Below are 27254 nucleotides of genomic sequence, written 5' to 3' on the forward strand. Positions count from 1 at the left end.
GTGGAAGTGAAAAATCTACCCCACTGTATTATATTAAAATATGTATTGCAATACATTTAAAATACAGAGATCTGACAATTTGTTATCTTTCTCAGTATTATTTTTGTGTGGTCTGATGGCCAGAAATTTAAAAGTCACTCACTCAACATTGTGCCTTTTGGTCACGCACATTGTATAATGCCTATGTTCAAATCCCTGTGACTTCACTGATGACAGGTTCCAGTCTTTTTGCTGGTTGATTAGGTTTAGTTAGATTTTATGCAGCTAGAAATATCATTTTATTAGATTTTGTTTTAGAATTTTCGAGGTATCTGGCTGTTTTTTTACAACAAAACCAATCTAGCATAGTTGTGAACTGCAACCAGAGAAATATTTTTTTGTATCAATAAACTTGCTCACTGGTTCCAGTACTGCGGTGAGCAGCCATGACTCTACATTTGAACGCTTGGCTTGGCTAACTGTGTGGTAAACAAATTCCTTGGGAAATTTATACCTTTTTTTAAGAAACTCCATTGGAGAAAGCTAGTTTTCAAGTGCTCACGTGTGATCCTCACTGCAAGTCTTATGGTGCATTCTGCAACTTCTACCAACTTGCTAATTTTTAATGACTCAAAACACTTCCATCTTTGGATGGAAACAGTAGTAAAATACCTCACGTGCTGTGAGTCCAAAATAAAAACAGAATAATCCAACTTTACTCATGGAGCCATGGAGTGATGCAGCACAGAAACAGGCCCTTCTGCCCAACGAAATCACACTGACTGCCAAGCACCCATTTACACTGCTCTTGCACTAATCTCACTTTTTATTCTCCCCCACATTCCCATCAACTCCTTGAGGTTCAGCCACTCACCTTCACAATTAACGGTAGCCAACCAATCTACCAAGTTGCACGTCTTTGGGATGTGGGTGGAAATCAGAGTACCTGAGGGAAATTCACATGGTCGCAGGGAGGATGTACAAATTCCACACAGACAGCACTGGCGGTCAAGATCAAACCTGGGTTGCTGGAGCTGTGAGGCAGCAGATCCGCTAGCTGTGCCACTCTGCTGCCCCTGGAGAGGAAATGAGTGCAAGGTTTGACGACCAGTCATTGATCTGAGAGCTTTATTCTGTTTTTCTCTCCAGGGATACTGCCTGCCCATAGCAAATATTTCCAGCATTTTCTTTTTTCAATTCTTAGGATAGAAATGGTTTTCAATAAATATTACTGCAGGCTGTATAGGTCCTCCTGGGGTTATGACCGGGTTCTGTTCCTGTGAACCTGGGCAGTTTGAAAGTAAGAAACGCAGCCATGACCTGAGTTGCTGATCAGCAGAAGATGCCGGCAGCAGCAGCAAATCCATCCTGCCAGTCTCCCATATGCTCGTCCGTACGTACGAGCTGTACGCAAGTCGGGTGTTCGTAATTTGGGGAAGACCTGTATTAAGATGTAGATTAGTTTGCACGCTATCATAATTTGACAGTTACTAGGTAATGTTTGATATGAATTTGGATGCTGAATAAACCAGATCTGCTGTTTTCTGACATGCGAAAGAGGAAATATTGGAGGACACTTGGAGTCAATTTTCCAGTCTAGGTCTAGGGCAGAACAGGCGCTATCTTTACTGGTTGGGCTGAGCTTGAGCTTTCACAGATGTTTCCTTCATGGAAAACCTGTGGTCTGTTGGGCTTGGAACCATCCGATAACTCTATTTAGCTCCTAGGCCAAGGCCATGAGACTGATCTCAGAATACTACAGCCACAGAGAACAAATCTGAACATACATTTTAAAAAGATAGAAAAACGATTACTCACTGATAAGTTAATATTAATAACTTGGAAATCATAATAAATAAACAGCTATATTTGTTACTTCAGTGCATTGATTATCAGTTCTTCACAGAAAAGTAATCCACTTATCCCTCTTCGGACTGCTTGACTTTTCCTTTGTTCTCAGGTTGTAGTGAGAGAGACCTCTGGGAATGCCCGACTGACAAGACCTGTATCAAGCACACAATGATCTGTGATGGTTTCCAGGACTGCACTGACAAGGCAGATGAAAAGAATTGCTGTAATTCACCACTGTCTCTATGTATTTTTCATATTGATAAATTGATTTGTTTTGCTATAGAGTATGTCTTCTTTAAAATATCTGGAGGTAATTTGCTTCTGATTTTTCTTTTTCTCTCTGTTCCAAGTCCATGCAGCTAAATAGATTGACTTATAAATTTCACTATAATGCTGCATCCTAGTATCTCACATTGTGCTTCCTTTGCATCAATGCCATGGCATATCACTCAAGGATCTTCACGACCACAAGTGGGATCTGTGTAGAAATCAGAGTCAAAAAGCTCCATTTTATAAATGTAGATGCAACCTTTTTGGACTGAATCACTGCACTGTTTGAAGAGAAACAAGTGTCCAGAGATCAGTAACAACATACAGAATTGTGACTAAACCCCCTTTTGGGAGTAAATAGACTTTCATAATTCACTAATCAGCATGCAGTATCTGTATTCCTGCATTGCATGCCTAGCGACTTCAATTTTGCATTTAATATTGTCTGAATAGACTATAAGACCTTAAGAAAGAGGAATGGAAGTAGGCTATTTGGCTCCTTGAGTCTGCTCTGCCATTCAATAAGATAATGGCTGATCCACATTTCCTCAAATCCACTTTCCTACCCACTCCCCATAACCCTTGAATCCCTTACTGATTAAAAATTTCAGCTTTGAATATGTTCATGGGGCAAGGAAATCCAAAGATTCACAATCCTTTGTGTGAAGAAATCTTTCCTCATCTCAGTCTGAGACTAACCCTCTGATCCTAGGCTGTCCCATCATGGGAAACCTCCTCCCAACATTTACCCTGTCCAACCCTTTAAGAACCTTGTATGTTTCCATAAGATTTACCTCTCATTCTGCTAGTCACCAATGAGTACAGACCCAACCTTTTCAACCTTTCCTTGTAAGAGAATGTTTCCATGCCCAGGATCATCTAAACGAAAAGGAGGCACAAGAGACTGCAGATGCTGGAATCTGGAGCAGAAGGCAAACTGCTGGATGAACACACTGGGTTGAGCAGGACCTGTGGGATGAAAGGAATTGTAAACGTTTCAGGTTGAGACCCTGAATCAGGACTGGTATAAGGTCTCGACCAAAACGTTGGCAATTCCTTTCCCTCCACAAATGCTGCTTGACCCACTGAGTTCCTCTAGCAGTTTATTTTTTTTTCATACAAATGAACCTTCTTTGAACTACCTCCAATGATAATATATCATTCCTCAAATAAGGGGATCAAAACTGTTCACAGCACTCTAGATGCGGTCTCACTAGTGCCTTGTACTGTTACAGTAAGACTTCCTAGTTTTATAGTCCAACTCCCTTGAAATAAAAACCTGCACTGGATGATCTTTCCTGATTAGCAGCTGCACCTGTTTACTAGCTTTCTGTGTCTCGTGTACGAGGATCCCCATGCCCTTTTGGTGTTGCAGCTTTCTATAGTCTTTCTCCATTTAAATAATAATCTATTTGTTTCTTTTAGAGTGAACAGTTTCACACATTGTTATCCCTTTGCCAAAGTTTGCCCACTTAACCCATCAATATCTCTTTGTAAACTGTTTTATCCTCCTCACATTTGCCTTCCCACCTACGTTAGCATCATCTGCAAATTTGGCTACAGTACAATCCTCCTCTTCATTAAATTATTTGTATTGTAAACAGCTGCAGTCCCAGCATTGATTCCTGTGGTGCCCCACTGGTTTATGGGTTGCCAACATGAAAATGATCTCCTCATCCCTACTCACTGCTTCCTGCTAATCCATGCTAACATATACCTCCAACACCTTGAGCACTTATCTGTTGAAATCCTTTTATCTTCCATATCTTCTGTGTGGCACCTGGTCGTATGCCTTTTGAAAAACCAAATGTATTTCGTCTACTAGTTTCCCTCTGTTTGCTCTGGCTGATCCTTCCTCAAAGAACTCTAATAAATTTGTCAGATGTGATCTTCCCTTCATGAAGCCATGTTGATGCTACTTGATTGGAATATGACTTTCCAAATGTTCTCCTATTACCTCAATAATTGATTCTAACGCTTTTCCAATGCAGGCAACCCCTGTGTTACAGTATTTTGGGTAATTCGCCCTTATGGAATTCACAAATCACTGCCAAAAAAAATCTCAAGAATGAAATAAAAATTTGCTCTCTCAGAATTTGTATGACTCTTTTTTTCAGTTCGCACTTCCTAAAGCACGTGTAGATGACACGGCTTTATGTTGTGGAAAATCGTGATATGGATGGTTTTCTAGGAATGTGACCCCCTTCCACCTCCCCCATCTTCCCCCCCCGACCCCTGACCCCCTCTCTAAAGCAGGGGGTCATCTGTAATGGAAGTTAGGCTAACCAGCCTGCTTTTTGCCTCTTTCTTGTTTTGAGTAAAAGTATCACATTAGTAGTTTTCCAATCCCTCGATATCTCTCCAGAATTTAAGGATTTTGAAAGATTACAACCAATGTATCCACTACCACTGTGGCCATTGGTTTCTGGGGATTTGATAGCCATTAGCCTTATTGATTTGCCGAATTCATAATTTATTTTCTCTCTTAGTTCATATTGAATTTTTGAATGAGGCATTTATCTAAAATGATTTTCTTGTGGTAATGTGTTTTTGAAGGTTGTGTGCAACCATGGAACTAGACTGAACATTGTACAACTTGTCATAGTTATTGCCAATTCCTTGCCGCCTTCTTTTCCCAGCTTCTTGTGCAGATAATGAGGTGGTCTGCGCTAACCATGCCTGTGTGTCCCGTCATCTTTGGTGTGATGGAAGGACAGATTGTCCTGACGGCTCTGATGAATGGAACTGTGGTGAGTTTTGCACTGTAACCTCTGGTTGATTGGCCCTGAACTTTGGACTGAACAGCTAAGAGTGCTCTGTTCAATTCCTTGATTAACTGGTGCTACTATTTGTTAAGTTGGTGCACCATTCCTACTGAAGCTTTGGAGTTGAGATGTTCTGGGAAGAAAAAGAATGTTGGCAGATCCATGTCTGACCAGTAGCTCAACCACTCTGGTCAAAATGCATCTCTTGTTGCAATGAAATTTCTATTGTGTGCATCCAATGTAAGAAGAGCAACCTTATAGCTAGGAACTTGTCAAATTAATGGATTTTAATTATTCTCAAAATATATATCTTTTTAACTATTAGCTACACTGAATAGCAGATGGTAAACAATCGTTTCTGTGAAATTTAATCATGTGTTTAATGATTATTTGCACTCACAGTGAGCTATGGACTTTTTTTTTACAACCAGTTGAGGCTGAAAATGTAGATGCCAAAACTGAGTCTCAAGGCTTTAATGCTTCAAGGCTTTAATGCTTCAAGGCTTCAAATTGAATCTTTAAGCTGGATTTGAATATGGTGAAGTATCTGTGTAGGAAAAGCCTCTTTGAACGTGAATGGGAAGTCTCCATCCTGATGATTCATCTAGAAAATGTTCTTCCTTGGGTGAAATGTGCCCATATACACCAGGTTTAGTTACCTGACTTCAGCCAGGATGACATTGTTAGTACCAGCAACTGTAGTGCTACGGGGAAAATTCAGCCAAAGTTTCTGCTCCTGATCTAGATCCAGGATCTTATGTTGAGAGCATTGCACCTGCTGATATTGAGTTGTGATATTACTCTGTTCGAAAATCCCAAGACAAAGAAAGAAAAACTATTAATGTCATTATTGCAAAAAATAAACTTGTGTTTTTAAACAAATGTAAAAGGCAATAGTCTGAGGATATTTTTATCAGAATGGACGATTTAATATTCAAAATTCGAAGGATTTTGATAAGGATAGCCTGTGGCACATGGTTCAATAACCGGAAGAAACAGTTTAGAAATTTGGCAAAAAAGAGGGAGGTGAAAATTAACTTCTTAAATTTAGTCGGTGGTTGGGACCTGGACTTGCTGAAAGGGTGGTGGAATCCAATTTACTAGTAGCTTTCAGAAGGGAAAAAGCAGGGGAATGGGGCTTTTTGCCTGGATCTTTCAGAATGCCAGCAAAGACATTTTGGGCTGAGTGGCCTGCTTTTGTACCGATCCATCCTACAGCAAAATGACTTTCTGTTGCTTGTTTCCAGTGTCGCTGTCAGGTGGTGCAGATTCCTTGGCTCAGCTTGTTGTACACAGGTCGACATCTGACTATCACGTCTGTGCTGATGATTGGCAGGAAGAGCTCAGCCAGCTGGCTTGCAAACAGATTGGTTTAGGGTAAGGTCAGTAGCGTGTAGTACTGTAGATTCTTGACTAAGGGGCACTTTCAACACTCAACTACATTTGTAGTATGTCTGTAGTGCATTGGCCTACTTAGCCAAGACCTGTTGACTCATGTAGTGAGTACTCTTTTTATTTAATTGTATCAAGGTTTAACTTCTCCATGAGAGAAAAACGGTCATTTAAAGGAAGTATTGAAAAGCTGAACCCATACTGCAATTGTACTTCTCTCCATGGCTCACTGAGAATTTGTTGCTTTTTTTTTGATGCTATTTCTCTAAGTGAATTTAAAATTCACATAATCAGTGTGGAAATATAAAATGCCGATAATTGTGTTGAAAGTAGAAGTAAAAAACCCTCAGGGAAGCAGTGGAGAGAGAAAACCTTGGCATGAAGGTATAAACTGAGCCCTGGCTTTAAATTTGACTTTCAACGTCATGTGCTGCCACAGCAGCCTCCCAAGGGCAGTATCTAGCTGTAAACAGATTACCTTGCAATTTATGATGGATTTGCAAACAGTGAAAATATTCTGAAGGAGTTATGGGCAGGCATCCAAGTTTTATAGACATCCTGTAAATGTTTTAACACAAAGATAAATATAGGCAATGCAACTTTGAAGGATGTTTCTAGAATCTGAGCTGAATGTACAGGACATTATCTCTGGACTGTTACATATATAAGTGTGTGCATCCGACATCTCATCTCCACTTTGAAAGGAGCCGAAGTTTGCTGTGTTATGGTTCCACAGAATTTTCTGAGCAACTACACTATTGTGTACATAACTCTCATCCAACCCTGAGATTTCTGTAGACAAGGTATTCAGATGTATTACTGAGAAGAGTGCTCTTTGAGCGTTCTTTAATTTTACATGGGGTCAGGTGAAGTTGGCTGAGCATGCACTTATTGGCCATCACTAATTGTCCTTCAGAAGGTGGTGGCGAATGCATTCTTGAACTATTGATGTCTGTGTACTCCCCCAGTACAGTTAGATAGGGACTTACAGGATTTTGGAAAAGCAGTCAGTGATATATTTTCCAGTTTTGTGATGGTGTGTACTTTGGAAGGGAACTTGCAGGTAACAGTGTTCCCGTATGCTTGTTGTCCTTGTCCTTGGTGGTAGAACTCACAAATTTGCGTGAAAGTTACAAAGAAGCTTTGGCGAGTAACTTTTTGTAGGTGGTACACATTAGAGTCAGGACAAACAAGTGTTGAAGAGTGTGAATGTTTAGGCTGGTGGATGGGATGCGAATCATGGGCCTGAATTATCTGGGATGGTGTGGAGCTTCTTGAGTGAGGTTGGATGGGCATTCATCCAGGCAAGTTGAGCAGTCCTTCACATTCCTGATGGTGGAAAGGCTCTGATGAAAGCGAGCCATGAGTATCTGGGAAGGATAGGGCCAGGTTCACCCAAATATACTGCCAAAGTACAGCTATCTGATGTGAATTTAAAAAAATACCTTAGTTTATTTTTGGCAATTTGGACAAGCTCTGCCCTAATCAACAACTGATTCAGTAAATACTCAGCACTCAATGTGATTGACTCTAAACTGTTGGAAATAAACTATTGGAGGAACTGTGGAGGCAGAGGCATGGTTGGTGTTTCGGGTCAAGACCCTGCATCAGGACTGAGAGTTTAGAGGGGAAATGGCCACTATAAAGAGCAACACACAAAGTGCTGGAGGAACTCAGCAGGTCAGGCAGCATCTATGGAGGGAAATAAACAGTCGACGTTTCAGGTTGAGACCCTTCATCAGGACTGAGTCTTTGACCCGAAACATCGTCTGTTTATTTCCCTCCATAGATGCTGCCCGACTGTGTGTGTTGCTCCAGATTCCAGCATCTGCAGAATCTCTTCTGTTTCTGTGGGCCACTATAAAGAGGTGAGAGGGAGGATGAGGCAGGGGCTGGTAGGCGATAGGTAGAACTGGGGGAGGGGAGGAGTCCATATTACAGCATCTGCAGTCTCTTGTGGCTCTAATCTGTTCTCTGAATTGGTCACTAAGTTCAGGGGCAATAAGGAACGAAGCAACAAAAACTCACCCTGCCAGTGACACCCTCATCCCTTGAACAAATGATCATGAAGGGACATACTGGAGTACTGGGATAGGCAGGGAAGGTTCACCAGACTGCAAGGACATTTATTGAACATAGCTAAAACTTTTCGCAGAAGCTTTATGAACTCTGTCAGAGTCTCTTCAACCGTATAAGAGGGTTTCTCTCCTCCATAATCATCTAAGCCAGTGAGATACTCGTCATGATCACAAACTATTTTGGTCAAACCAACATTTGGCAGGGAAGAGTGGAGCTGCTGCACTGTCAACAAACATTGTTTCTAAACAGTCTTATCAGCAACACGGAAGAAACTATTTAAATGCCACTGTGCTGCTAGTGTAACATTAGCATGGACAACTACAAATCTACCCTCCAAGTAAGAGTTTCACCAAGACAGCTGAAATAACCCCAAACTTACAGTTGCCGAATGATGTTTTATAAATGTGCTCTCAATTTTTGTTTTGTAATCCACTTGATATTTAGCAATGTGTTCACAGGCTTTGTTTTCAGAGGTTTTCATTATCTGGAATTGATTTATAATTGTCCCACGTACTGAGGTACAGTGAAAAACTTTTGTTTTGCATGCTATCCATACAGATCATTTCTTTACAACAGTGCCAATGATAATTTAAAACTTTTCTCATACCTGGAAAACCAGGAAGGAATCTCTGTGCATTCTCGATAAGCACCGTGGTTTGAAAGTAATCTTTCACTAATAAATCCCTGTCCCTCCAAATGGCCCAGAGGATGCTTCCTGGCATTTCCATGCCATTTGCAGCCCATTGTGCCCTTTCACTGTAGATTGCTCCAGCTGTCAGGCAGTGCTCAAAGACTACACTATCCATACCTGGGGAAAATAGGAATCTTTCTGTTATCATTCCAGCTGTGTCTGTTATTGCAAGACTGTGGTCTGGCTATACGTGACATGCATTGACATGTTATTTGTCATATGAAGCTAAAATCCTATTTAAACAGTCACCCTTGCTCCTTTGCACTGTTAGGCAAACCTTTAAAAATCTGCCAGTCACCAGCTTTGAAAAGTTGGCATCCTCCACTAGTACCAAATAAAACAGTTTGACTGGGAAATAATGAAGGGGGTATTTTCCTTAGATTTGCCTTAATCAGAATAGACCAATGTTTCCACAACTGCAGGAGACAAAAATCAATTATTTAAATAATCAAATGTCACTGGTAATTCTTGGGAATTGTTCATTTGCAGATATAGCACAAATGGTTACAATTAGTGGAGACAAAGCAAAGAATAGTTAGAGATATTTTAATGACTGTGCATATGCTGAAGCTGCAGGGTCTATATTGGAATTCTTACAAGAAAACACAAACAATAGATAAGTGGCCTTTTTAAAAAAAGGGCATCAAAAAGATATGCAAAGATAGTCATTTGAAATGTATGTTATGTGCCTTACGACTTTCCTGTCACTAGTTCCAAATGCCACTGATTTCCAAGTACCTATTTAAAAAGAATACCCTCTTTTGTAATTTATTACTCTGTGATAATTGTTTAAGAGAACTGTGACTGCTTGGTAAAAATGGCATGCTCAATTAATAAAAGGGAAAGAAGTCAGGGCTCTAGAGCCTCATTAAGCCTTCCTTCAGTGTGCAATAATTTCTGTTTGGTTTTTCAGTCATCGAGTAGTTTTGTCAAAGTGAGTTGTGGTTTGCCGGTCTGTTTGCTTGTTTTTTTTCTATTGTAACAGCTGTCGTGTGATCTGTTGACAGAGGCCCTCCAGTGACTCACATAGTGTCAGAACATGACCATGTGCAACGGAGAAAGTGGTTACGTTTAAGTCCTGATTGGAGGAGTAAAAACATTTCCACTGTACAAGCCCTATTACTAAAAGGGTAAGAGCTAGGAAATAAGTGATGGGATTTTAGTGGGTACCAGCACAAAATGGCAAATATCTTTAAGCATAATAACTGTTGTAGAAGTTCCCATATGCTTTATAGATATTCTTGAGTAGGGTGAAGCCCACTTTCTTCTTTTAACTCCAGTTTCCCAAAAAATTCTCAATGTCACCCAGGAAGGAATCTTAACCAACATTCCTTTGCCCCACCTTCAGCCACTGGGAATAGGGAAATCATACTGGAGCGGTGGATTTACTCCATTCCCGCCTCCTGCTGACTGACTACCAATTTAACAGTGAGAAAGTTAGAGATTAGATCAGGCCTGATACTACCCGATGCCCACATACACTGGACTCAAGCATGTCACTGGATGTTGAGGCAGAATTCAGAGTTGGAGATGGGGGTTGACTCCTGTATAGTTGGAGATATTAGCTCACAAATGCTTGTTGCTTTGGTCTGCCAGATAATGTGTCTGCAGTTTCAGAAAAGGCATTAACTCATTCAGCTGAACAGATTAACATTTGCATTACCACAATGGATGGAGAAGTCTCAAGTGAAAGCTTTAAATTCTTGTATGCTGAAAATATCAGGCACACTTTCATACTTGGGTTAGTTCCTCAAACATCTCTGGATAGTGTAATCTGTTTCTTTTCAGATGCTATAGTGCCACCTACTGATCATAGCCAATCACTGAAAAAGAACGGGATCCGTACTTTCAGTAATAGAACATCAGTAGCATAAGTGATGGTTTATGCTGGAATTTTGCAATTTCACAGTGCCTCTCATTATTTCAGGATGTTCCAAAGTTCAGCACAGTTAATATGGAAGTGTAGTTACCACTGTAAGATGTGAAATGTGAAGGTCAAGTTGTGCATTGCTTGCTTAAAGACATCTAATGGTAATGAGATGATCTATTTCACAGTGTTAGTAAAGGGATAAATATTGGCCAGAACATTAAAGAGAACTTTCCTGTTCCTCAAAGCAACATCAATTTCCTTAAAACACACATAAGAGCAGATGGTTTTTGGTCTAACATTCCATCTGAGAGGTGGCACCTCTGATACTCACCCTTACTAAGCTAGATTGCCAGCCTGGGCCTACAGTCCTGAATGAGGAACCGACTGACTCAGGAGAAATTGTTTGAGAACTTTTTCCCCTTATAATTAAGAATGTCACTGCCATCAAGTTGTGTTATTACAAATTGTATCAATAACTTTTTCTCCTTTTTTCTCTCCCATACTGACAGGCAGGTGTGTCGAAGTAAAAGCAAGATCTCTCTCCACTGCACCAAAGAAGGTAAATAAAATGCATGTTTTTGAATACTGGTTGTCCACCCGGTTTACTAAATTCAGTGTGCAGAATTGTGATCAACTTGTGATGAATCTGGATTTGTTGTCACCATATCTATATTAAAAATTAATATGTGAAGGTTACTCTTAACTAATGTTAATTATTGAAGGAAATTAGAAGGAACCAATCTATGCCTGTAACCTTTGTATACTGTCACAGAAATAGTTTAAAGGAAAATCTGGCCTAAATATTAAATTTCCCAAAATGCCACTTTTTTGTCCCAGAAAGCTGAACTAGAAAGCTGCAGGTTTGAAAATTAGATATAACCATATTACACAAACCATTCAGAACAACCAGGTGATCTTAGTGTTTATTCTCCACACAAACCCAAATTCCTTTTCTTCAACCCCTCACTCAACACATCCTTAAATGCTGAGATGGAGACATTTTTTTACACTTCCCTACTGCATAAAAAAACCCAAAACATTGCCAAAGGAAATATGCCCACTTAATTCAATTGTCAGGGAGATCTTTAAATTGATGCCCAGGGCTTGTGCCAAGGGGAGGAAGGATGCATAAAAATGCAAATTGGGTACTGAATATGGGATCACTTCTAGGTTTATCTCATTAGTTTTCCCTTTTGCAAACATAAGCTGAAGTATTTGTTAGGAATATCTCAAATTTCTATTTATTCTCAGGAAACTCAACATCCCTCTCTCTTGAGTCTCACTTTATACTTGATGATTGTGTTTTTTTTATTGTGGTTTATTTGAGAAGTGCGTCACTCTGTTTTAAATTTTATTGACATTCACACTTTATATTCCATCTTTTTGAATTCCTTAATTCTCTTTTTTTCTTGAGATATAATTTCTTCATTCATCCAGTCTTTCTTGTGTGTTGGTTTTTGAAATATGCGCTCACATTTTAAAATCTTGCAGCTCTTGAACCTCAGTTTTAAGAATATCAGATTATCTGTGTAAAGTCTAGTGTAACATTCTTTTTTTCTTTCAACCTCACTTCGGGAGGCTTATTCCTATTACTCTATTTCAATATGTCTTTGCTCAAACTTTTTGGATTTTTGTCTTTGGGCCCACCTTTTAATACCTTGGCCATTGCTACTGAGATGTTCATTCCATGCTTAAGTCATCCACAAGATACTGAAAGCAGCCAAAGAGGGTTTAATCTGTTTCTGATCAGACTGGGTGCAAGAATATAAATGTAATTGCTTTTGAAGGGGGACATTATGTGCACATATTATACCATGCCTTAATGAAGCTAACAATTATTGAAGTGTCTGTACTCTTGCTGGCCCTCCCTTGTCTGTACCCCTTTTTGGGAAATGCTATTTATCAATATTTTAAAAAATTAGTTAAAATACTGCAAATTACACAATATGTCAATACTGAAATTTGTAAGCACAGAGTTTAGCTATAATAATAGTATAGATTTTCATTTATCTGCAAAAGCGTGGAATAGTATAATAGGACATGTTCAACGTTTATTTATAATGGCTGAATTGTGAAAAGAGCAGGTAATTAACTCCACTGGATTACTGACTAGCTAGTGAAGGTGAAGTCCTTTGTACTTAATAAGAGACGAATAGGGCACTGTCATTGTGCACAGAGCTTAAATGGAAGCCAACATGTCACTTTCAATATGGTTCAAAGGATTCTGAGTCTTTGTACAGGAGGTGCTGGTTGGAGTCAGCTAACATAGCAATTTTCAGCTGCAGTATTACAGATGATCCTTGTGGGTCTAATGTTATGACTTGCCCATTATGTTAATCAGTATTATTTAAGCTGGTGCAGGTGAGGACTCGAGGTTTACACCATAATAAAGCTTATGATCTGGATTTTGTGGTCAATAGAATTGTCTATTTTGGCAGGAAAAATAAAAAGAAAGCATATTGTCTAAATGGTGAGAGACTGCAGAGCTCTGATAGGTAGACAGATCTGGACATCCAAGTGCAGGATTAGCAAAAGGCAAGTATGTAGGTACAACAAATAATTAAGAAATTTGTGGCCGTTTATTGCTAGGAGAATTAATTACAAATGTAGGCAGGTTATGCTTCAATTATATAGTACACTGGTGAGCTAGCATGTAGAGTACTGTGTACTGCATTGGAAGCAGTTAAGTGAAAGTTGATAAGACTAATACCTCGAATGGGCAGGTTTTCTTACAAGAAAAGTTTCAAAAGGCTAGGCTTGTATCTGCTGGAGTTTAGCAGAGTGAGAGGGGTGATTGAAACATATAAGATCCTGAAGGTGGATATGGGGAGGTTGTTTCCTCATAGGGTCAAAAATAAAGGTTTGCCCATTTAATACATTAGGTGATTTTGTTGCCCCTCAGAGAGTTGTGAGTCTTTGGAATTATCTTCCCTAAAGCAGAGTCTTTGAGTTTTATAAAGACCAAAGTAGATGGATATTTGCTAAACAAGGGGGTGAAAAGTCACCACAGGTGCACAAGAATGCAGAGTTGAGGCAATTATCAAAGTAACCATTTTCTTATTAAAAGGTGGAGAAAGCTTGAGTAGCCCCCTCCTGTTCCTAATTTGCGTGTTCACGTTTAAAAGTCATTAAATATGTTGAAGGATTGAGATTCCACAAGTTTAAAACTAGTTTTCCAATGCCAGAGAGGTTGTTCAGCAGTAATTATGACCTAACATGCTGTTTAAAAGTTCAGTTACCTCTTATCAATCAAGGCAGATAATATTTTAATTGCTTTTACAGCAAGAATGGTGCTTTATGAATCGGAAGTGGAGAAAGTTAGGAGAAAGAATGGAAAAGAAAGAAATAGCTGATCCAAAACATTTAAAAGACGTAAAGCAATCTGAGCAGAGTTGTCGATTTTGAAAGTATGAATCCATCTGTAAAAGAATTTTATATTTCCTAGACTGTGGTCAGCGCCCAGCAATTCGACTCAATAAAAGAGTTCTAGGAGGCAGAACAAGCCGTCCAGGCCGCTGGCCCTGGCAGTGCTCCATGCAAAGTGAGACTGGCGGACATACCTGTGGCTGTGCACTGATTAGACGAAAATGGGTTTTGACAGCGGCACATTGCTTTGAAGTGTAAGTCTGACGATATCAAACTGAAATTCCAACCAACTGATGAATTGCAGATTAATATAAAGAGTTAAAGCCTTTATGAAGAGTACCAGGTATATTGCAAATGTTTCCTAATTTATTTTTAATATTACACCTCTCCTTATTCCTGGAATTGTTCTCTTATTGCCTATAGCTTTTTAAATGAAATTTCTGATCTCATTGATGAAAAAGCTTTAAAATAGCAAGAGGTCAGATTCCCACTTTTCTGGCTTTAACTGTGTTGTTCCAAAATTGATAGAGCAAGCCTGGTGGTGGTGGTGGTCCTAAGGGAAGAGTAGGTAAACCTCAGGGGCCACTGTTACATGCTGCTCTTGTGCATTCATAGTGATGGATTATAGTAGAATGGGTCCTCAGCCTGTTTTCTCTGCTGAAATAGAGAAGGGAATTACAAGGTGAGGAAATCTTCGGTTTAAGCACCACTAAATTCACTATAGATATAGACTCTAGGATACACAATGCAATTTAAGGTTTTAAAATATTTTGTTACATGTGTTCTCTCTGTTGATGAATTTGGTTTTGTGTCAATGAAGTATCCCCATAAATATTGGATATGATTGGTAAACAAATCCTCGTGACTTGAGTGCCTGATTTATATAATTGAGAGGGAATATTTCTACAAAAGTATGCCCGTCAGTCCACAATTTTTCCTTTAAAATGAATAGGAACACACTCTGGTCCTCAAGCAAATGGCTGGGGAACCACAGAACTTACTTAATTTGATCTTTGTTCGATACAAAATGTTCACACGGAGAGACAGTGGATGGAGCTTGATTGCCTCAGGCCTGAGGGCCTTAAAGGAAGGGGGGAGAAGCTCATTGGCCTTAATTTCCTCAGGCTCAGTCGGAATTCCATTGTAATTCTGGTACTGTGCAGTACTCTACCCAGTGGTGGGATTTTCCATGCATCCTTGTACTGGATCAAAGCCTTCACAGAATAAAGATGTCAGGAGTCACCTTCAGAAACAGGGACTCCTTGCACTCAGACTTTATTACTTAGCTTAGTTGAGATCTAGCATTGAATTGCAGCTTGGCATAGCTAGCAGGAATCCTTGCTCCTGGAGGTAGCACCCACATCTTGATTCTCTATTAGACCACATGGGAAACAGAGTTGGTTGCCCAAGACTGGGCTGTTTTGTATGCTTTCTTCCCTATACATACTGGGCTGTACTGAGCTAAGAGGGGTCAAGGTAAGTGCTTAGACAATTATAACTCACAAATCTACCTTCTCCATTAAAATGCAGACTAATTCTGGTTAGCAGTGTCCCATAGTAGTCGATGCATTCTGTGACCCACACAAATTTTGTGGTGGCCTGCTGACTCCACGCACTCTTCTGTGGTCATCGTATGAGGGCACTGGGAGAAGTTTCAGACTAACAGCTAGGACTACAGTCTGCGGATTTTCAGCAGCCTTTTCTCATTTCCCTAACCTTGTCTCTCCTGTGTCATTGGGTTAGGGTTGGGGAGAGGCCATGATGCCAAGCTGTCACAGCAGGACCCCAGAACTTGGAGACCCTGAAATGTTAACATTGTCTCTCTTTCCACAGATGCTGCCAGAGCTGCTGAGTATTCCCAGCATTTTCTGTTTTAATTTTAAAATCACCAGGACATTAGTTTGCATTGTGCTGCAAAAACCTTTCTTTTAGACTTGCTTTGCTGTAAACCCACTGCAGGCGTGAAAATGCAGCTGCCTGGAGCGTTGTGTTTGGTATCAACAATCTGGACCATCCATCTGAATCTACACAGACCCGGAAGGTGAAACGGATTATCCTGCATCCACGCTATAGAAGTGTATTTAATGATTATGACATCAGTGTGGTGGAGCTCCATGAAGAAGTAATTGAGACCAGTTACGTTCGACCTGTTTGCCTACCTGGAAAGGACCAAGTGGTAGAACCAGATACCTACTGCTTCATCTCAGGATGGGGGAACACTGGCAGCAGAGGTAAGAAATATAAATACAAACTATCTAATGACAATGTGATACTAAGAGTTGGTAAAACTCTTGCCTGAGTCGGTAAAACTCTTGCCTGAGTCAGCACGATGTTGGACGAGCCAATGGCATGGCAGAAATAATTCATCTGGTGTCCTAGGTGAGCAATGTAATTCTGAGAGCTCCATTGTTGGAGGTGCTATCTTTCAGGTTGGACATTGAAGTCCATTGCACTAGTTCAGTGGTTGTGGTATGAGGTGTCCAGTGCTTCAGTTATCCAACACTACCTAAAGCAGGTTAACAGCTCAGTGTTGCTTGAGAGATTTTGGTGCATATATAATAGATACACATTTCTTTGTATTAATACAGCTGAAATTTTATTAGTGCAATTTAAAAGTTAATTACAGTTAACATCATTTCTGTGTGTCTGGCCCTCGATCTGTGAGTAACCTCAAAATAACTTCAAGGAGTTAGTATAGTTTTTTCACAACCAATTAAGCTTAGTGAGTTTAACACTTTTTCATAGAATCATAAACTCATGCCGCATTGTCAGGAAGCCATTTTTGGTCTATTGGGTGTTTCTAAGAGCCAATTCAATCAATTTTACCCCTTCACTTTTTCCCCCATAACCCTGCAAATATGTATCCAATTCCCAACTTGGTATTGGAATTTCCACCTTCTCAATCAGCACTCCATGTACTTTATATCCTTTAACTAAGCCCGTAATGATTTTAAATATCTCCACAAACCTCTGCTTGGTGTTCTTTGCTCCGAGCAAATCAACTCCATGGTGTCCTTCTGGTCACCTAACTGTAATTCCTTAGAACCATTCTAAAAATTCTCTTCAGTACCCACATCAAAGCCTTCATGTTCTTCCTAAAACACAAAACTCAGAAAAGGAGCTGGGGTTGAACCAATATTTTATTTAGGCTTTGACAATCGTGTTCTATTCTTGCAATTTATATTTGATATGCAAATCGTGAAAGAATTCCAAATTCTCCTGTTAATTAGTAAATTTCTTTTATGGAAAGAAACTAGAATATTCTCTCAAAGTGGGAAAAAAAATCCATATCATTTAAGAAACCAGTTATTTTGTAGGTCTTGAGTCTGCAGATTTGTTCCATAGTTCTGATTTAAGACCATTCTATTTGTAAATCTTTTTCGACGAGGATATATATTCAGATGGAAAGTTTGTCAAATTCCATAGGAATTCTCCTGATCTTCCAAAAGAATTGGCAGATATTGTACAACTAGATATGCAATCATGTTTTTCCTGTTTCTGCTGACCTGCCAAAATCACCCAGGGGAACACCTACTGAAATTCTGTTCCAGTCTGTTGGTACAGTGGAAGCTGCAGAGCTACTGTATGGTAACATAATGAATAGACTATGTTGTAATCCAAACAAGGGCATTTAAAGTTTTACACATCAAATAAAATTCATATCACAAAATGGATGCAACTGTTCCTCAATTTATGAAAGGAATGCATTCCTGGAAAATGTTTTGTTAAGTAAAATTCTGCAAATAATAAAAGCTGGGTGAAACGCATTATGGCTGTTTTGGTACAATGTAGTCCAGTGGGCAGAAGTGGCACATAATTTGCTGTAGCAAAAATCAAATGTTCATCAATTGAGGAATACGTGTTCCTAGCAGCCATTATAATGGAATAGCAAAGTTAATATTTCTTGAAACTTTCATTTCAGTTCCATTCAAGCTTCAGGAAGGAGAAGTCCGCATTCTTCCCCTTGACCGCTGTCAGTCATACTTTGAGACTAAAATAATCACTTCTCGAATGTTATGCGCAGGTTATGAACCTGGAACAGTGGATGCCTGCATGGTAAGGGGGTAATGAATATTTTGTTTACTCTTACTTGGCATCATATGATGTGTGAAGGAGGGGGAAGGGAGATGGGAAGAGGGATTAGCTGAAATAGTTCTTTTATTGGCCAGTCTGTACGTGATGGTTGAATGACCAGCTTGGTGTTGCAAATTTCTATGATCCTATTGTGGGGTGAAGAAGGTGATAGGGACTATCAAAGGTGACATCAGGGCTGTTCAAAGGCTTAACCAATCTAATTCCCAAAAGATGCTTTGTGTGACCCCACTTCTCTTTCATCCTCATATTGATATGGTTCCAATGTAGAAACTACAGCACAGAACTGCCATCATTTGCCCCTCTCCATTTATGTCACAATACACACAGCCCCTCAACCTCTTGTCTTTCCATATTTAATTATTAGCTTAATTTTTTTGTTTATGTCTGATTGAACCTTCATTTGGGTCAAACACTCCCTGTGGTAGGGTGTTCCACATTGGCGCAAATCTGTTTTTTCTTTAAAAAGGACTGTCTCAATAATGGGTCCAGCTTTTCAGATGTACCCAAGTGCAAACACTCTTACCCAGAAGCTAGATTTTAGGTATACTTGGTGCACCAAATCAGTAGTGCATATAGTGTGGTTCCAAATTACAGGTCACAAAACAAAATAGCAAAATCAAGATGGAGACACAAGAGACTGTGCATGCTGGAATCTGGAGCAACAAAACTAGCTGCTGGAGGAACAGCGGGTCAGCAGCATCCGTGGAGGGAAATGAACGGTCGGCGCTTTGGGTCGCAACCTTTCATCTGGTCCACTTCCTTCCACAGATGCTGCCTGACCCACTGAGTTCCCCCAAGCAGCTCGGTTTCTGCTGGGAAAATCAAGATATCCTTGCTTTATGAATGTTCAAACCAAACTCAGGCATTTCACGGGGGTCAGCCACCCCATCAATTGCATACTGACCTGCAAGGAGCACCACACCCTTGTAACAGTTGATTTTGGCTACAGCCACACCAGATGACTTGGCATGATTTACCAAACTGTAAATCTGCATTTTGCATATATATAAAGCCTTCTGAAGTATGGAAAAGGAACAACAAACCTAAGCTCATTGAGTATATTCATGAGTTGTGGGCAAATGTTTTTCCACTTTATGGGCCAGAAGAACTTCATGTTTTCCCATGCCCACAGATTTCCTGAAATGGAAAACAGTCTATTCTCTTTACAGTAATTAAGGTGCAATCTACAGAACATTATTAACAGGTTATTTATATAGAAACAAATCTCAACAAAGAATTTTATATTCACTCGTTATTGGAGTTTAGTTGGCAAGCAACTTTTTAATTATTCATTTTTCAGTATCTGGGCCTCACTGGCATAGGCATTTATTGCCCATTCCTAACTGGGAAGATGATACTGAGCCACTTTCCTGAACTGTTGCAGTCCTTCTGGTAAAGATGCTCCCACAATGCTGTTGGGTAGGATGTTCCAGGATTTAGACCTGGCAACAATGAAGGACTAGGGATACATTGCCAAGTCAGGAAAGTGTCCAACTTGGAGGGGGGTACCTGCAGGTGGTGGTGTTTCCAAGCAGCGGCTGCCCTCATCCTCCTTGGTGGTAGAGGCTGTGGGTTTGAGGAGGTGTATTGGAGTAACTGCAGTGTGCAGGTGGTGCACACTGCAACCACCGTATACTGGTGTTGGACTTGCCAATCAAACAGCTGCTTTGTCTTGGTTAGTGTTTACATTCTTTAGTATAACTGGAGCTGTACTCACTCATGCAGATGAAGAATACAAGTGAAGAATGCTTCATTTTTGAATTTCTTGTGGAAGTCAGTCAGTCATCTTGGACTAAATTTATCTCGTTCAAACCTTGGCCAAAGTGTTTGTGATGATTTTTGTTTTGAAAGGAGTATTGGTCTCCATTGCTTGAACCCCATTATGTATTTCTGTTGATCAGGGTGACAGTGGAGGACCCCTGGTTTGTGAGCAGCCTGGAAACAGATGGACCTTATTTGGTTTAACCTCTTGGGGATCAGTGTGCTTCGGAAAATTCCTTGGACCTGGCATATACTGCAATGTAACGCATTTTGTTGAATGGATCGAGAGGCAGATCTACATTCACACATTTTTATAAATGAATCATTTAAAGGCCAGCACAACAGCATCCAAGATGAGATGTAAAACAGAAGGAGGCAGAATTGTGCAAGCTGACACATCCAACAAAATCACCTCATTGCACTCTTCTTGCGTTCACTGAAAGTAGCTGGTATTAATCATTCCCATCACCACTCACCTTCCTGTTCATTAAAACAATCTGGTAATATTCTAATGCATATGGAATAACTACACCAAACTGCTCTACTCGGCTGTTAGAGGAATCAGTGATTATAAATATTGACCTGAGTGACATTAAGAAATATTCATCCCAGAATGCAACGCATCAATCATCTGCTGCTTTGTCTCAAGTTTTATATTGTTTCCATTTCAAAACTCTACAACCCTATAAGCCCCTAGATCATTCTGTTTTGTTTAAACAGTCTATGAAAAGAAACATTCACCACTTGTAACCTGACTGCTTAAGAAAATATCTTCTGCATTCTTCACGAGACTGCCTCACATTGAGGATGCTGTTGAGGGAATAAATCCTTTCATATTTTTCAGAAGAGTTCATGGGTTGGGTTTATTTTGCTTTGATGCAGAACTGTCAAACCAAAAGTAGTAGAATTCTATACTTATTTCTACATACTGCCAGTCAGATCTTTTTATAGTAATTAAGTGTTGGTCACTGTGGAACATTTTCAGCATGTTGACATCTAAGTGCAGTTAGTGGCTTGACTAGTGATTTGTTAAATGGATTATGTATTTAAAAAAATGATTTATTTCATGCAGTAAAGCTCTTCCCTGAAATGGTTACTTGTCAAGTCGGTGTCATGTGGGAAAGAGAGCAAAGCGTTTAGTTGAGTGCTTATGAACTGATAACATAAATTATATAAGGAATTGATTTTGTAGCATTAATCACATCAGATTAAACCAACACAATATAAGTAGCACTTCCATTCAGTTTTAAAGTAGGAAGCAACCATGCAAAGAATGAATGAAGTGCACTTCTCTGGAATCTGTAGTCTAATTTCATTACCACTTAACAGAGCAAGAAATGTCCTGTTGCTTTCTAATGAAGTTCATAATCAAAGATGTGATTAAAATAGGGCCATCCTCTCAATGGTATGGATCTTCATAATGGTGGTTCAAAAAACCAACCATTAAATTTTCTGTGGGTCTCATCTTACCCTTCATTATGAAAGATTTTGTGTATGGAGCTGATTTTCCTTCACAATTTGATACTTTTGTTTGGTATTTACAAAAATTAAATGTCATCTCCTGCTCCAGCACTGGTATTGGCATTAGACTCTTTATAGTGCCAACATTCATCATATATGAAATATGCAAACTTAACCTCTGTTCCAAAGCATTGTGCCCTTTTTAAATAGTGCTATCGTTAAGTGGTAATGATATTCCTTGAATTACAAAGTTACCATAAGTTACTCTCTTATGCCAACGTTTTGTTTCAGCTCACTCCATGTATTCACATTGCATTTTTGTGCAGTTGTTTGCTTTTTGAGTCAGAAGAAATAAATATTTCACTTTGATGGCACTTTTCAATTATGTAATGCTATAAGCTTTTTGTTTCGAAGTGAGAAAAAAGGTGTTTGAGAAATACCTGTAATGTTCAACGTAACATTCCATGTAAAGATACTATGATGGCTGTATTTTAGAAAATATTTTTATATTGCTTTTTCTATGTGTGCTCATTAAAAAAAATGGGTGTGTTTACACTTTATTTTCTTGGTGTTTTGATTGGTGTTTACAAAGTAGTCAGTGGTGTAGGCTTATTCCACTGTTAGCACCAGATGAAATGAGTCACTCAAATGTCAAGGCATAATCGAATAACTTTTTCTTGGCTTCAGTAGATTGAAAACCACAAAAATGCAATCTGAATTTTCAGATCCCAATAATAAGTGCACTTCAAATAAGGGTTCAGCTTTGAGTTTGTGATCTAGCTAGTCATCCATTACATTGATACATTTTAGTTTCTCCTATGTTGTTATGTCAAAGAGGTTTATAAAGTCATGCGGGGCATGGATTGTCACAGTCTTTTACTCAGTGTAGGGGAGTCTAAAACTAGAGGAGAAAGGTTCAAAGGAGATCAGAGCAGCAAGTTTTTTTTGAACAAAGGGGATGGTGGGTATATGGAATGAGCTACTGGAGGAGGTGGTAGAGGCAGGTACAATTATAAGATTTAAAAGACATTTGGACAGGTGCATGGCTAGGAAAGGCTTAGAGAGATATGGGCCAAATGGGAGTAGCTCAGGAAGACACCTTCAGTAGCAAGGATGAGTTGGGCCGAAGGATCTGTTTTTGTGCTTTATGACTCAACTCAAGTGGATCTCAACCTGATGAAATGGGACAATAATTACTTACAGAATTACAAGTTAATTCCCCTTCTTCACAACAGCACCATAACCTGCAACCTCTACTGAGAAACTATGCAGGCCTTAAAACGTAAATGTTCTTGGTGCCAACTGGTCTCTTGCCTGAATGAGGCGTGTTTGCATCTGATTTGCACATTACATAGTGATGCACCCAGTTTTCTTGCTACCAGTTGATCATTGGGGTCATCATGGGATATGATCAATTTAATGAATAGATGAGATACACCATTACAATCTAATCAATCGAGCAAATTATGGACAAAAGTGCCTGTGGAGAGGAATGTTAAATATTTTTGGGCTGCCCTGATTCTTCTGTCACACTTACTCCAATATTGGCCTAGATTTCATTCCCATCAGTTTTACAAATAAAACACCTCAGCCCCTTGACTGGGATCTTATCATGATTACTTGAATTTGCAGTTGAATAGTTGGTGACACAAGTATCTGTTTTATAGATATACATTATTGCAAGTAACAACATATCACGAGTGCTCCATTATTAAGCAACAACTTCTGGATGTGGCACTTTTAACAATTACTATTAAATTTTACTCTTCCTTTCTGTACTTACTCTACATACCTGACAAGGAATAGCCCACTGCCCTAATGGAAAGCAAGCTTGTGATTTCAGTGGAACACTCACAAGCTTGGGTATGTTGTAGATAGTTGACTTATGGTCACAATGAAACCAAACTACCATCTTAAAGAACCACTTTCTGGGAAAAGCAACATTGGGGGGGAAAAAAAAACACAGCATTAATGAACGTCCATTGTCAGCCACTGATAACCATTTGGAGAACAAAGCACTGGTGCAAGCTCTGTTCCTTTTCCAAATTATACACAAATATTTCTCATTCATAATTCACAGTTTTCTTAGATCTAAAATAATTACATTGTGTTAAATCCTTTACAACTCCTTGTTAACCTTGATTAGTTATTTTTATACCACATTCAGTTTAACATACTGTTGTAGTTTGAGTCAAAATCCCAACTTCAAGTTATGTCCCTTTGCAGAAGGAGCACATACAATGCTGGAAAACACAACAGGTCCATCCACATTTGTAATAAGAGAAGCCTTGCTTAATATGTTAGCAATAGATTCTTCCAATGGGTATTGATGGACTTGTTGTGTAAATCCTTGATTCTGACATATTTAGAAAATATAACTCATCACTCATCAGATTACACACATTACAGATCTGAAGTACTGTAAATAGATATCTGAATATATCACCAAAATAGCTGGCAAGAAGTTACCCAAGTAAGAAGAAATCTCAGCGGAATCAGGGGAGCAACCACTGTCGCTATGACTTTCGGAAATATCTGTATTTCCTTTAAAGGAACACTGCTTTCATGAAAGAGCAGCAGATCTACCTTTTTATTGTTTGGGAGGCAAGAAATCAGAAAAATGTCATATTCAATCTCAAAGTCATGCATGACAAATAGGTATATACTTTCCCCGGTGTTATTAACATTAAGCTCTTTAGGCAAGGTGTAACCACTTATATACCCGAATGATACAATCCATTACAACTATTTGGAGGCGTCATTCAGAAATCTTCATATTTATTTAAAAAATACTATTTTAAGAAAAACAACCATTCTGTAAAGTCAACTATACACATGACAGTAAATGGCTTGTGAAAATAATGTCCATATTAACAACAACATAAATATGGAATCATCACCTGATCAATATTGGAAATGGTTTGGACAACATAGACATACTATAACAGTACTAAACACCCCTTTGTGTGGAATACAGCTGAATGTCACTTGAGGAGACCTCAGGCTCAAACATCAGAAACATCCAGTGTGCTCAGGGATAGCACTGGACAGTACACTCACTTACAAAAAAATACATACTAAATACCAACGCCAAGATGAGTAAATGAAACACCATTCTGAGAAAATTCACATATTCCAAATTTATGCATGCACTACTGCTTTTACAATGTTTTTTTTTGGCTAAATATACCACCTCCAACTAGGGATGCTTGACGCCACCCCAAATGGCACATGCAGAATTGTGATTGGCTGCTTAAAGGCCACACCTGTTTCCTGCCTTAACACACCCCAAACATCAGGAGAAAGTGGCTGGTGACAACCACCAGCAAGTACAAGAGTCTGGTGATCCCCACCCAGTATATAGACCTCAGCCAGCACATTGTTGCCTCTTATTTAATAAAGGCTTTGTGACCTCCATTGTACCATTGACTACATCACCAGGATCAGCCATAACTTCTCTCAGGGAAAAAGGATGGAAGAAATTAAGCAGTAGAGCTACTGAATAGACCTAATGAGAAACTACTTCCAGCAGAAAGACAGCATTTGATTCCAATTACAGTTAGGAAACATAGGAGAGACTGAACAGATTGAGAGTGGTATTTGGCAGACCCAATTGTCTCATGGGATCTTTATGCTACTAATTACTGTGGATCTCAAGAAGCAAATTATGAATCACCTCCTGACATCCCTGCAACACTACAACCCATTCCACAAGGTTTGGAAACTATAAACACAAGCAGCAACTTCTACAGAATATTGTGAGCCAACCATAGAAAGGTTGGAGACACAATGATGAAAGATAATATAACCTTGCTCAAAACAGTGGCAGCACATGGAGTTTTAACTTTAGTTTTGAATGACAGAAGTGAAAGTTGGGCCAGAATTTCCTGAAAGGGTGTGACCAGCAAAATTTACGCTGATCTTTCCAGTTACACATCACTTATACATTTCCTGAGAATCTCACCAAGTGCCAGTGTGTAAAATATAGCATTAAAACAGAGGCTGAATAAATAATTTCTTCTTTAAAGCCCTTATTGCATGCGAATTGAAGTTTGAAGCCATCAAGTCACTATTACATTTTAATGTTTTGAAAAGAACTATAATCATGAAACATTTCATATTTTTAATATAAATCAATTTGATGCCATAAAGATGCATTCAAAGTTGTAGAAAATACGTCATGGATTTCAAAGTAAAAAAACCTTTCAAAACATAATCACAAGAAAACACCAGAAATATGATTCTGGATCCTTTTGGGCCTAATTTGTGTTGAACTGGCATCAATGATTGCATGTAGGTAGAACCAATTTAAGTAGGCAATAGACATTCTGCAGAAATGACATAAAAGATAGAGGGTGTTAAAATTGGCAAGAGTTGCTTTTGCTCGAGTTTCATTAAACTTCTGAGTTAAATTTGTGTTAAGGATATAATGGCATAAATTTTCAGGAAATTCCAGGCCACAGTGGCCCATTTCATGCTAAATAGATGTTTTGGTTTGTTTCACTATTTGACACACCTGAACTGAAAAACAAAAAATTCTTGGCACATGTCCATCATAAAAGGACCATCATTTGTTTTGCATTGGATTCATTAAATAGCCTTAATTTGGCTTTGAGAAGCTATGTTATTAGCAGTAATAATATACAAGAATGAATTGCACACTGAGTTTAATGGAATACCAATAGTTTAACCCAAGGCTGCCTCACTATATTTGTCCTTTTGGGTCGTTGCTGACTGGAAGTTGAATTTCAGTGCTACATTCCTTGTTAGTCTAAAAGGAGACAAGGAAATGCCATTTGTTCTGTGGGGAAGTCCTACATTCCACACTGCAACTGCCCTTAGCAACATGATTGACATCAGGAGCTCACTCCTTGGGGAACTCTGGGTATTGATCTGAATTCTATCGGGCACCCTATTTCTCACTGTAGAGTATTATTTCAGAGAATGCCCTTCAGCAAAGCAGCTCAGATTGTAGGTTCCAAAAACAAAATGTTATAGCAAATACTGGCAAAAGAATTTACTTCTTCATCCATAGGAAGAGATGTAACAAATGGTTTTTTACCTCTAAATCTTCCCAATGGATAATGTAAGCACAAAGCCAGAGGGAATTCTGACAACTCATCAGTCTCACCTCAGATTGGTGTGGAGGTATTTGCATTTTTAGATTGTAAAACCGCTCCTTGATTGCTCTCATCTGAAGTCATGGGTGCATCCAACCCATATAAGACAGCATTCACCATGTGTGGCTCTTGCAGAAAAGCAGGGTCTTTCCTCGTTTAAGTAAAATATTCAGTCTCTGGCCAAATATGTCACTACTTTCTTTTGCTATTTCATTCAGTGGAATCACAGCTATGTTATGGCTCCTGAAACTTCAGAGAAAGGGCTTAGGTCAGAGCAGCTTTCTTCTTGAAATAATTACGTTGTCCATATGGCTGGTGGTGCGGAGGACCCCTACAATGGGTGCTGCACAGACTGGCTGGACATCCTGCACTCCTCGATTGTCTCTTTATGTTCTTCGTCTCTCAGCCTGTCCAGCTGACGAGCCTTGAGCAGTGGAGACGGGAATACTGTTCCCTGGAAAACCCGAAAGAAGTACCTGAAAAGAAAAGACAACAATTATTTTGCTAAATTTTAAAGTGCAATTAATCCCCAAGAACAAGTAGATTTTGGGTCC

General features: G+C 39.2%; 2 protein-coding genes across 5 annotated transcripts in view; one reads left to right on the top strand and one right to left on the bottom strand.

Annotated features, from left to right (window-relative positions):
• Positions 1 to 22139, top strand: part of corin (corin, serine peptidase) — a 120380-nt gene extending 98241 nt beyond the window's left edge. For 2 of the 3 annotated variants that reach the window (XM_052039870.1, XM_052039861.1), the window contains exons 14-22: positions 1940 to 2053; positions 4740 to 4850; positions 6113 to 6242; positions 10035 to 10157; positions 11407 to 11456; positions 14343 to 14517; positions 16223 to 16494; positions 18186 to 18319; positions 20260 to 22045. In XM_052039870.1, the coding sequence (XP_051895830.1) occupies positions 1940 to 2053; positions 4740 to 4850; positions 6113 to 6242; positions 10035 to 10157; positions 11407 to 11456; positions 14343 to 14517; positions 16223 to 16494; positions 18186 to 18319; positions 20260 to 20436 (1286 nt within the window). In that variant the 3' untranslated portion in view covers positions 20437 to 22045. Of the gene's footprint in view, positions 1 to 1939; positions 2054 to 4739; positions 4851 to 6112; positions 6243 to 10034; positions 10158 to 11406; positions 11457 to 14342; positions 14518 to 16222; positions 16495 to 18185; positions 18320 to 20259 lie in introns of all 3 variants that reach the window. The other variant, XM_052039852.1, reaches the window with a different exon arrangement.
• Positions 22140 to 24307: 2168 nt separating this feature from the next.
• LOC127583639 (phospholipid-transporting ATPase VD-like) overlaps positions 24308 to 27254 on the bottom strand; it is a 132726-nt gene continuing 129779 nt past the window's right edge. For both annotated transcript variants that reach the window (XM_052039833.1, XM_052039841.1), the window contains exon 23: positions 24308 to 27176. In XM_052039833.1, the coding sequence (XP_051895793.1) occupies positions 27032 to 27176 (145 nt within the window). In that variant the 3' untranslated portion in view covers positions 24308 to 27031. The remainder of the gene's footprint in view (positions 27177 to 27254) is intronic.

This window comes from Pristis pectinata, chromosome 2 (assembly GCF_009764475.1).
Source record: "Pristis pectinata isolate sPriPec2 chromosome 2, sPriPec2.1.pri, whole genome shotgun sequence".
Lineage (NCBI taxonomy): Eukaryota > Metazoa > Chordata > Chondrichthyes > Rhinopristiformes > Pristidae > Pristis > Pristis pectinata.